This window comes from Artemia franciscana, chromosome 3, assembly GCF_032884065.1.
Source record: "Artemia franciscana chromosome 3, ASM3288406v1, whole genome shotgun sequence".
Classification (NCBI taxonomy): Eukaryota; Metazoa; Arthropoda; class Branchiopoda; order Anostraca; family Artemiidae; genus Artemia; species Artemia franciscana.
This window is the reverse complement of record NC_088865.1, coordinates 23936124-23948731: the sequence shown is the minus strand read 5'-3', so window position 1 is coordinate 23948731 and position 12608 is coordinate 23936124. Positions and strand designations below refer to the sequence as shown.

The window sequence follows — 12608 nt, the reverse complement described above, 5'->3', positions numbered from 1 at the left end:
TCCTCTGGAAAAAAATCTAATAAATTCTCCTGTGTCTTTTGGAGCACCCAGGCTTCACAACCATACTTGACCACTGTCATCAATGTAGCTTCCGTCAGTCAGCTGGGTATCCAAAAGAATCAGTAGACAATTCCTCTGGAAAATATCTTATAAATTCTACAGTGTCTTTTGGAGCACCCACACTTCACAAACATACTTGACCACTGTCATCACTTTAGTTTCCAAAATTTTAATCTTGATTTGCAGGTTAATCTTCCTTTTCTTCTCAACTCTTTTTGAACTGTGACAACCACCATGGACCTTGGCTATTCTACTTTTAAAACTTACACTTCATTCACAAGTTTTACAAATAGTAATACGAAGGTCAGGGTAACTATCCAACTGATCAATCTTCTGATTACCCAACATCTCCTCTTTACCTTCATTGATTCCTACTCCAAAGGCCTTTCCAGGCGATGTTGTTGATAAACAATTAACTCTGGCTGGACATCATTGATAAACAGTCGTGATCTAGTAACCAACAAAGGTTTTGTTGATCAAGAATGTGGATGAAAACGACCCATAATTGAAATCGTTGTTTGCCCATTTTTGGTCAAATTTAAGTGGGAAATTTCAAGAATGGATGTCATGGGGGATTTTATTTCTACAGTTTAGACAAGAAAAAACAATTAGATTACCATAAAGGTTTTTCATATATTGTTAACTTGATCTCTTGCCTAAAATGAGAGATGAGAAGGAACTTTCTTTTGAATTACCTATCCTTTTTCCCTCAAAAGGGAAGTGAAGAAATCTTGTAGTGTTTTATGGAAAAATTCATAATTTGATTTGACACTGAAAAGGTTTATAAACAGTAAAAATTGAAAGAGTAAACATGAGCTTAATTGATAATAGTAAAATAATTTTCAGTTGAATTTGAAAATACTGCAACTTATTTCCAACAATAATAACAATTTATGTTCTAATAAAAATTATTATTGATCAACAATTCTCAATAAACAAATCTGTTTTCGCGATTGCTGATCAACAATTTGTTTGCAAGCAAAGGCATTAAGCAACTTAGTCTTCTTAACATTAATTTTCAAGCTTACTCTTGCACCCTGAACTCACAAAATTTCAACAACAAAAGAATCATTCATTTTGCTAACATTTTTATGTAGGATAATCAAATCATCAGCATAATCAAAGTCAAGGAGGGTTTTATTTTTCCATTTGATTCCAAGCTTTCCAAAACCTTTGCTCTGTTCCTTAGGACAAAGGTCATCAAAATATCTATATAAATGAGGATTGAACGCAACCCTGCTTAACTAATAGCATTACCCGAGCTTTGCTTCAGGTTTTGTTGGTAATAAACCCTTCTTCTAAAAAAAAAAAGTCACTTTAATGTACTTATCTGATATATCATATAAGGAAAGGACCTTCATTAAAGCTATTCTCTCGGCAGAATCAAATGCTTGCTGATAATATGTATAACTGAAAACTAAAGAAGTCTGATGATCTAATCAATAGTCATCAGACAGGAAAGTTTCTACATACTCAAACTTTTCCTTGAATAAAGGTGGGACTGCCCTGGAGATGCATTTTCAAAGTTCAACTATTGGTTTTACCCCTTCTTTGAGAACAATCTTTATCTATTCACCTATTACTTTTCTGATGCCACCACAGAGGTCTTGAAATTTAGTAAACAACTTGTCTGATGATTCATTGGTAGTGAATATACATTTTACATTTTTACAGCTTGCAAGGAGTCCCAATATTGGGGTTGGGGCCACATCTACTATAGAAATTTTAATGATTAAGTGCTCCCATTGCTGTGAGAGTAAATGAGCTGGCATGCACTAAGTACTGGGATTTTTTGGCGACATAAGCTAGTAAGACTTTGACAGGTAGAATAGAGTGGTGGACTGGGCTTGATTTTATCGAACAAGAACTTTGCTAGGATATTAGCTTAAGCTCAAAATCTGTCTTAAATATGACATCAAGTTGCTGGTTAATTTTAAGAATGGATTAGCACTGGTTTTTTTGCATTTATAGTTTTCTTTTTACTTCTGCAAACCTTGGCAAATTGATTTAATTTGTTGTAGTTGCTGCAGATTTTTCCTTATGCTGGACACTTAACCATGGAAGAACATTCCCCACCATCTTACCATCTTGCTATATTGGGTTTTGGAGATTTTTTGGGCGGTTTGCTAAGTTGTACTATGTTTTGGGTTCTTTACTTTGCTATACTATGTCAACTTCTTGCTTGAAAGGTACTTTGTGGCTTGATTTTGATCAAGCTGACATTGATTTAAGATATGCCTTGGTTTCTGTATGTACTTGAGCAGTGGTAATTGCTTGGACAAGAGTTAGTGTTGATCCAACCTACAGTAGTTTTTGATGTTTCTTTTGTGAGTTTATTTTATAGGCTAATCTGTCTTGCACCATTTCATTACATATTCCTACACTATTTTCAATCACATATCTAAAGTTCCAACTTGGTCAAGTATGTTCCACAGTTTCAACTTTGTCCTAATTATGTTTGCAGAAAACGCAATATCAGAAGATGGGATTTGGGGATGGACTAAAATATTTGTCCAACTTCATTATGTATACTGCAAAGTGGCTCTTTTCAGTCTCAGTGAGAGACCAATAGCTAAAAACATTGGGAGATTGGGACCAACCAACACAAGTAGAAATGTGCACTGAATGCTTCTCTGTTCTTCCAGTCAATTGGCTTTTTAACATTAAATTTGTATAACTTTTGAATCTATTCGAAGCTTCTAGAAGTATTTCTGCTTTCCAATTAAGCTTCAAGTAATAGGTAATTGACCCATCATTCTGACAGCATGTAAAAATTATCATCCTCTCAATGATTAAACAGTATAATTGAAACCCAGGCACAACATTCTGTAATACAAAGAAAATCGTGGGCAATGTATAAACAACATTCATTTTGTAGGATATGCGGATACAGGAACATAAAACACCATCAATCTCCAGAAAGCATTTGACCTTGTTATTCACAATGTATTGATTGAGAAACATTTCACTGAATATAATTCAGATTTTTGCCTTGTAACTGTCTGCTTGTTTCTTATAAACCAGATAATAAATAGTCAAATATCAGAATGCTTATTCCAAGCTCCTTCCTATCCACAATGGAATATCTGAAGATTCTTTCCTAAGTTACCTTCATTTTTCTGTTAGGGTTAACAGCCTTGCTGAGGAATTTCCCAATCGCTACAAATTTTTCCATGACCAAACAGTCACTGAATTCTGGTATAAGACTGAACAAGCACCCCTACGAGAATACTGAACAACATTGCATGTGATGGTTTCAACTTAGACAAAAAAGTCAAACTTTTTGAATCTACAATATTTCCAATGTGTTTTCTTAAATCCTCGCCCTTTTTCTTGATCCTACCCTTCCTTAAATTTCTATATCCTCCTTGAAATTACTTCGCATCACAATTTCTACTTTAAAATGCGTTATCCTTGTTAACAACACACATTGTACATATTTGCCTCTTCCACCATTTACAACACAATTGTATCTATTTGCCTATTTAATCAATGATTAATTTTGGTAAATTACCTCTTTAATCAAAGTGCCTATTTGCCTCTTTAATCACAGTGGAGTTCTTCTTCTCATTTTTAAAAATCCATTTATCCTTTGTTTGCCTTTTAATTGAATATGTTTGTCTTGTTTCTCACAGTGGCATTGTTTGGGAGTCAGAGAAATTTGAATAAACCAAAAACAGAGCCTTCCAATTAAATTTTCAAGAGGGTAATCTTCTATACTCTTTATTACTAAAAAAAAGCTAGGATAAAAAGTGCTTCAGTGGAGGAAAGTTATGCTGTGCCTCTATTATTTAAAAAATGCAACACTAAGCCCTCACACAGAAAACATTTTTCTTAAAAGACACTGCCTATCCATATTCTGCACATCATTGCTATTTCTTGACTTGAGCCCATCTTGTCCCCTATTCACTGCCTTAATCCTACCCTTCCTTAAATTTCTATATCCTCCTTGAAATTACTTCGCATTACAATTTCTACTTTAAAATGCGTTTTCCTTGTTAACAACACACATTGTATATATTTGCCTCTTCCACCATTTACAACACAATTGTATCTATTTGCCTATTTAATCAATGATTAATTTTGGTAAATTACCCCTTTAATCAAAGTACCTATTTGCCTCTTTAATCAAAGTGGAGTTTTTCTTCTCATTTTTAAAAATCCATTTTATCCTTTGTTTGCCTTTTAATTGAATATGTTTGTCTTGTTTCTCACAGTGGCATTGTTTGGGAGTCAGAGAAATTTGAATAAACCAAAAACAGAGCCTTCCAATTAAATTTTCAAGAGGGTAATCTTCTATACTCTTTACTACTAAAAAAAAGCTAGGATAAAAAGTGCTTCAGCGGAGGAAAGTTATGCTGTGCCTCTACTATTTAAAAAATGCAACACTAAGCCCTTACACAGAAAACATTTTTCTTAAAAGACACTGCCTATCCATATTCTGCACATCATTGCTATTTCTTGACTTGAGCCCATCTTGTCCCCTATTCACTGCCTTAATGCAATATGTGAAAAAACATATGTTCTATGCATTAACAAAAATAAACGTCAGTCATTCTTAAATTTTCCCTCTTCCTTCCAATTTATAGAATTTCTATGAGTGATCCTTATTTGTATTTTTATTTATCATACTGGTTTAATTTCTTTATAAACTTCACTTCTTTTAATATTTTGATCTTTAACGCATGTTACTTATGCCTTGATTTTTTTTTTTTTTTTTTTTTTTTGATTATTTATCCATCTTGTTATACTTGCTTTTTACTGTGTTTGTTTTAAGTTTGATGCTAATGAGGGAATTAGGGCAATCTGGGCTTGTTTTAATCATTTCCTAAATAAATTTTACCAAGACAGAGCCAGAAGAATGAGACATTCTAGGACTGGTTCAAATATTAAATCCAGAGGATCTCTGAAGTTTCAGTCACAGAGCTCACCTACTTTGTTTTAAATATTCAATAAAAAATTGCCTAGGAACTTGTTGCCTGCCATAAGTCTTGGCAGTCAAAACCATTCCATTCTGGTGGATATTAGAGGTAATTGTACTAAGGTATTTGTACAGAACTAATGTCCAAAAAAGCAATGACATACTGTTGTAAACTCAATGTACTCAATGAAGCCTAACTGTACTCAATGAAACCTAGCATGTAGGATAGGTGTAAAGATATAAGCTAGAAAACACTTATTAGGGCTCTAATTTGTGCACGCGATCTATTTCTGAAAGTTTCATTTATAACTTTTAGTATGGACAAGATTTCCCCTAGCCTATTGTTATGTTTTCTTTAGCCTAGACACAACATAACAAGGAGTTGAGAAGTTTGCACATTGGCATGTGTAGAGAATTTAGACTTTAACATCTCCCCCCTCCCATAGGACAAAATGGGGAAGATTTTTGGGTCAAAAAAATATGGAAAACTGCAACTTATATTGTAGGGCACAAGTCAGATATACAATTTAACATAGCATTTGATTTTCTATTCAACTTCCTAAATATAGATTTCAATTTCATCGTAAGTGTGTCCCAGCTGTTCTTCCTTACAGGGTTGGATATAGCCCTGTGCTCTATAGGGTAAAACTTGTTAGCACTTAGACAGTATCAGATATCCAACAAATATTGTGAATAAAATGTATTTTAATACTTTTATTGCATTTGATAGCTTTAAGGTCATAATCTTTCCTGAACACAGACAGCAAACTCCTAATCTTCAGCTTAATATTGTAGTTTTAAATGGTTGTGACCAGGCTATTTGAGATTGGATAAAATAAAATCACAGAAAACTTCTTTTTTTAACATTTAAACTAAAGAAAAAGTTACCCTTATAGCCTAGCCTGTTTCAATGCAATTATTCTTCTTCACAAGACTTGTCAGCAATTGAATATATCCATGACCAAGTGTGTCTGTGATTGAGATGCTTTGTTCCAACTCCTAAGATCCTGTGTCTAGGGATGGGTAGTATTTTCTGAGATAAGGCTCAAGCTAAATAATATACAGTTGGGATTAGGCTCTACTACTAACTATCAATATAGGCTACTTAAAATAGCTATCATTGTATAAGGCTAAAATATTCAAACTATTATCATACTTATTAAAAAGATTTCAACAAATGTAATGTGAAAAACCAAAATTTCCATGTGGTATAGCGACAGTACATTACAGGGCTGAGAAAAACAAGGAAAAAAATACGCCATTAGATTGTCTATTCAATGTTCTGTCCCTGCATAATGGTTACTTCTGTTAAAATTAAATCCCAGTCCCCTCTTGCCCCCTCCTCCCAAAGTAACCAGATATATCACTGGGCTATGCACATTATTTGGTTCATTTTGTGGAATCTCTATTATCTTTTGTGCTTATTCCTCATCAACAGTTGGTTCTAATTGCCATATTAAGCCAATTCAAAGAAAGTGTTGCAAACGTTTGTATAAGGTGTATCTTAGGACTATAATATAGTCTTGTCTTACTACAAGGGGGGTGAGTAAATGTAATGGTAGCTATTAGGCTTTTGTATTTGGTAAAAGCACTGAATTGGCAATCTAATGACGGCTTGTATTTACTTTCTTCTTTACTGTTTTCTGTCCTATAATTTTCCCTCCCCCTTTGCCAGTGCTATAAGCTAATATAATTGTTATGATGATTCAACTGCTGAGATGGTGATTGACTGTCCAGCTCCTGGGTATCTAACAATAGGCAACAGGTTTCTATATTTGGAAACAATACTGAATTGAAGAGTAATTTAATTTGAAGTACTTCATTAAAGAGTAAGTTATATTCCCTTTTCTTCCCTAACTAACCACCAATTTCTGTATTGGGTAAAGGTCTAGCATAGCAGCTCTCTAGAAGGAGACATGCAAGAACAAAAAAGAGAGATACTTTTAGATTGCTAATTTTATGTTCATTTTTATGGTTATGTTTACATTTTCGACAATTCATCTCTAGCCTCCCTCAGATCCAGATCAAGATTTTTTAAGGTGGGGGGGGGATTAAATGTAGACTTTGCTGCCCCCTTCGGCACCATCAATACTGTTAACACTGCAAGTTTGTTTAGAGTGAATGTGGAATGTGTTTCACAAGAATGAAAGATGGTTACCATCTTTCATAATGGTATGAAAGATGAATGATATTACTGATTAAAAAGAAAATCCCTCTCTCAAATACAGCCTAAGTCTAGTAAAATAGTAGTTGGTTAGATTAGTTGAATCTAAAACTTAGCATTCATGAAATGTATATTCACCTAGTATAAAGACAAAATAGTTTGTAGTAACAAACTGTAAGTGAGGAGCAGCTGGGACCCAATAGTGACCATAATTTTACAAAAATAGAATTATGAAAACAATAGATATATCAAAAGAATTGAATGTTTATGATCCTAAATGTATAATTCTTGACAGCCCTTGCATTCTGGTACTAGAGGACATTCAATGAAGACATTATTCAAGAGGACATTATGCCCAATAAGGCATTTCACGAGTAGACATAGAAGTCATTTCTTCAGCCAAAGAGTCATCAATCTGTGGAACCAACTGTCTCAGGGAACAGTTTCTGCAACTTCAGCCCACACGTTCAAGTTCCACCTTGATAAGGAATGGCTCTGCCAGGAGTTCCTTTAGAACTGAGAAGCTGCAGAGTCCTCCACAAGAGTCTAGATCAACAACCACAACCCACACCAAACGAATTTTTTTCGTCATTGGAGCATCACAAGGATGGAAAATCCTTATATTGCTCCAAGCTGTGATTTAAGGTAATTTAATATTAGTTATTAAAAACAACAATACTAGGAAAAGTTGCCTGATTTGTGAACAAGGAGGAAGCACTTCAAAAAATACAAGGGACTCTAACAAAAACCACCTCATCAGATTCAGCATATTAGAAAGCCTGATTGTTGAAGTTCCAGACCCCATCTGCAAAAATGTAAAATTAGGCTATTTATTCCAAACGAAAGATTATGGATGCATGTTTTTTTTTTCTTTACCAGGGGTGATGGTATCAAACCACTGGTCATAGAAGATCAGGAGAGGGCTTGTTCAAATGGAAATTAAAAGTTCTAGTGACTTTTTTAAGTGACCAAAAATATTGTTGGAAAAATTGCCCCCTTCTAAACTCCTTTTTCTCAAAAGAAATCAAAAAATTTTTTTAGAGAGAAATATTGTTCAGCATAGTTTAAAAACCCAACAACTATGCCTCTGGGGGTGTCATACCCCTCACAGACCCTCGGAAAAGGGCAAATGAAATTTTACTATTGTTTACATATAAAGTTTTGTTATTGGAAAATATAGACATTTTTTGGGGGGTGGGTGATATTCAGCAGGGGCAATTTTCAATGGAGAAAATTTATCATTGGGAGGGAATCTTCCAGGGGATTTTTGAAGGGAAAATTTTAAATATAGGTAATTTACCAGAATTCATACCTGGAATTTGTTTTATTGTCTTACTTTCTCTTTGGTAACTCAATTTTCCAAATAGACATGTTCTACATGTCCAGAGGAAATTTTCTGCAGGGTTGGAATTGTCAGGGGGGATTTTCTACAGGAGAAATACTTTATTCAGGTGCCCCTGAAATTATTAAAAGGAGGGGTTACCTAGTATATCTATCTAGCTGAGCAAAAGACAGCCATTGAAGTCTTGTCCATGCCCATTACATTACTCCTTTATTCAATGCACAAATGAACCCTTAGAGCAAAACATGAGACAAAGGCCAAGCACTACTAAAAATGATTAATTATGCTTAAAAATCAATATGGTATTGTAACTTAGATAGTTTCAAATATTGAATTACTCCTTCTTCTGGGGAGTTTTCCTCTTTAACTTGTTCTTTAGCTTGTTTTGCAGCTCCTCCCCAAGTGTACCACCCAGGGTGCTTACTCCTCTAGCCCCTCCCCTAGATCCAGCCCTTGCCCTTTCTAATGGTCCAGTGCAGCAACAGGCTACATAAACTTACCAAAAATATGGGATTCTTACAGTATTATATGTAGCAAGTATTAATAAATCATATTTCATTGTTTTTTTTTTTATCTTGAATCAGTTTTGATCAATAATTATGCTATTTTTTTCATATAGTCTAGGACTACATGAGACCATCAAAGAAGGTTTGGGTATAAATTATCCCCAAACCTTAATTTGTTCTTTAGCTTGTTTTGCAGTTCCTCCCCATGGCGGTTACCCCCCTCCCCTAGATCCAGCCTTTGCTCCTTCTAATGGTCTAATGCAGCAACAGGCTATATAAACTGATCAAAAATACAGAATTCTTACTTTATTATGTGTAGCAAGTATTAATAGATTATGTTTCTTTGGGGTTTTTTTTCATCTTCATGTGTTATCATCAATAATTATGTTAGTTTTTTTATATAGCCTAGAACTACATGAGACCATCAAAGGAGGTTTGAAGATAAATTATCCAAAAACAGAAAAATGAACAGTAAAATTCAAGTTTAGCTAATTGTTGCTATCTTGGAAAGGGGTTAGGTTAGGAAAACAAAACTTTCAGGAGTGGGTTTACAAACTTAAGTAGGTCCTGGTAAGGTATTTTGAACTACCTACCTGCACTCCTTCTCTCTCTAGAGGGCAGTGACCTTTAAAATCTTTGTTTTATGGAAGAGAAACCTTGCAAAACAGATATTCTGCTTAAATAAAGCACAAGAAAGCTGTTTTCAACTTCACAACCTTGCTCCATCCCAATTTATGAGGTTTCAAAGATAAATTTCCTAAATTTAGAAGAAAACCTATTGGTATTGCTGAAAATTCTACTCACATAACAGGTATTGCATTTTCAAACAGAAACCAGAGAAAAAGAAACTGATAACTAAAAATTAAATTAAAATGTTGTTTTGTCAACAGTTGAATATGTAGCCTAGAGACTTGTCAAGCAGGCAAATTTTTAAGACTTAGAAAGCAGAAGGGGGTTAACATAGAAGCTTGGCAATACCTTCCCAGAGTATTTTGGGCCCTGAATTCATTGCTGAAAGTTTCATTTTTTTAACCAAACTGCTTTCCAAGTTAGCTAAACTGGAATTTTCATCTAGTTTGAGATCATTTAGATATCTTACAGTATCTCTCCTATTGTTCTAGCAAGTTTCCTTCAGGACAGGAATTTACCAGATTACAATAATTTCTAGCTTTAAAAAAACAATATCTTTAAAACTTGGACTTAATCACTTTTCCTTATCATAGGCTAATTCATCTTTAAAAAAGAACAATAGGGCATCAGGACAATTCAAAGGCAGCCAATTGGGCAAAGTAACTCGTCATGACTGGGAGGTGGTGGAACAACATTTTTTGGTATAAGTTTTTTAAAGCAAGTTTTAGTCATTGGCTAGTTTATAAACTAGGCCTATCTCCTTTTTGGAAAAAGGGGACACAGCTAACCTAATTTTATACCAGTATATACTTATCCTAGGAGTATCCCTGGCAATATACCTTAAATTACAGCTAGAAGCAATCTCAGGATTTTTGGTCAATGTTGGTATTACCTGAACAATTGTTTTGGGTCATGAAACTATTGTTAACAGATGCATTTTGACTTTTGGAACATCTTTTCTCTCTTGCAAAACTACTGCAAACTCACCATTATGGAGTTATTATAGATTTGCACATTAGAGGCAGGGGGGGTAAAGCATAACATATATTAAATGCGTAAGCTAACCATTGCTGTATTTAATATATGCTATGCTTTACCCCACCCCCCCTAATGTGCAAATCTATAATAACTCCATAACAGTGAGTTTGCAGTAGTTTTGCAAGAGAGAAAAGATGTTCAAACAGTCAAAATACATCTATTAACAATAATTTCATGCCCCAAAACAATTGTTCAGGTAATACCAACATTGACCAGATTTTCTTTCTTGTAGAGCTCCAGAATGATGAATGATGGCTTGAATTGTATACAAAGTTATTTAGTGACCAGGTGATGTTCCATGATCAGTAGCATTCCAACTGAGTTTACAGTCTCTGAAAGACCACTTAGCATCTAGCCTTCATCTGAAAACATCAATGGATTCAGCAGTAACTGTTTCACTAGATAGTTTGTTCTAACTTTTTAAAATTTGTGATGAAAAGAATTGATTGTTTGGACTCAAGATATTGTAGACTGCATGACAAGTTTCAGGTGATGACCTCTAATTGTTGAGTTGGTACCAGCAGTAGGGAATAATGCTGGGAGAGTATTAACCTTCAATAACTTGTAGGCTAAATTTGTATCCTCTCTATTTCTCCTGTAAAAAAGTATAGGGAAATTTGGGTTTGATAGTCCTACAGGGTAGGAAAGCTCCTGCACGCCAGATATCACTTTGGTGGTATGTCTCTGCATATCTTCAAGGATTTTAATGTCTTTTTTTTAAATGCAGAGAGGCAAGAGACATAATACATACCTTATACCTTAGATATCATGGTGCAAGCTTTTTAAATACCCCATTTTTATACCCCTCCATGGCTTGGTTAACAACCAAGATATTTTATAGAGTTGTTTGGCAGTTATTAAACTATATTCTTTTGAAGGGGAGGGGGGGGGGCAATACTAGACTAAATTTGGACCAGCCACTAAAAATTCTAGAAAATCACTAATGGACATCTCTAGGCTTCCAATAATCATTAGAAAACTTTTCTGAATTTAAACAGCCAACCATTAGGGCTAGGCTGTTGAAAATCAGTGATCTCCAACAACAGAACTCACAGGTTCATACTGACGTTTCAAAAATCTGTTGGAAATGTATCTTTCTGCCATACAAGTCTTTCCAGTACCCTCTTTGCCAAGAAAAACGACTTTTAAGTCAATAGTCCTCAATTTTGATGAGTCCATAATGCACATGTAAAATTAATTTGAATTTTGTGCCAGCGTTACGATACATTTAACAAACTCTAATAAACTAATAAGTCCACTTTTTTCGCTCTTAGCGTTTCATTTGCCCAAAAGTGAACTGAGAAATTTGTCCAGGCTTATGCAGAAAGAATGGACAGTTTGGCAGAAAATTCGAAGTTTCATTAACTTGAGCCGTACAAAAAATTAGGAACATGCCATGGGGTTCAAGAAGTGAGACCTTAAACAATCAAAAGAATGAAGTAAGCCAAAATCATCTAGACTAACAAGAAGTCGACCAGTTGTGAAAATTTTACACTTTCTATAACCTTTAACAAAAAGAAAAGTAGGCTCCAGCATCAAAAATGCAGTCACTGAACGAACTATCTCAATAAACAGTTCCATCATTCAGCCTAGGATACTTTAAATGAATCATCATATTGGCAAGAGGCTAGTCATTTACTATGTTCTGTTTCACCAAGGTGCGTTACCATCCTGAACGTTTGGGATGGGGGCCAATAAATCTTACCGACTGACTGGTATATTTCTAACAACTTAATAATATTATATAATAAAATAATATTTTATAAGTAAATAATAATATTTCCTTACTAATAAACGTGATATCAGTTTCTTTCATATGTTATGCAGAAAAACCGCTTCTTATAATGATTCTGCTGTAAGAAACTTACATACCGTTAGTTGGGAGTTTCAGATACTATTAATAGTTGTCGTTCTTTGATTACAATTTGTTGCTACAACCTGTTTGAT

General features: G+C 34.4%; 1 protein-coding gene across 1 annotated transcript in view; it reads right to left on the bottom strand.

Moving 5' to 3' along the window:
- The window catches only part of LOC136025054 (ras-related protein Rab-24-like), a 48106-nt gene extending 36234 nt beyond the window's left edge, over positions 1-11872 (bottom strand). Inside the window, exon 1 of the mRNA XM_065700737.1 lies at positions 11715-11872. Within this exon, the coding sequence (XP_065556809.1) occupies positions 11715-11849 (135 nt within the window). The 5' untranslated portion in view covers positions 11850-11872. The remainder of the gene's footprint in view (positions 1-11714) is intronic.
- Positions 11873-12608: the final 736 nt, after the last annotated feature.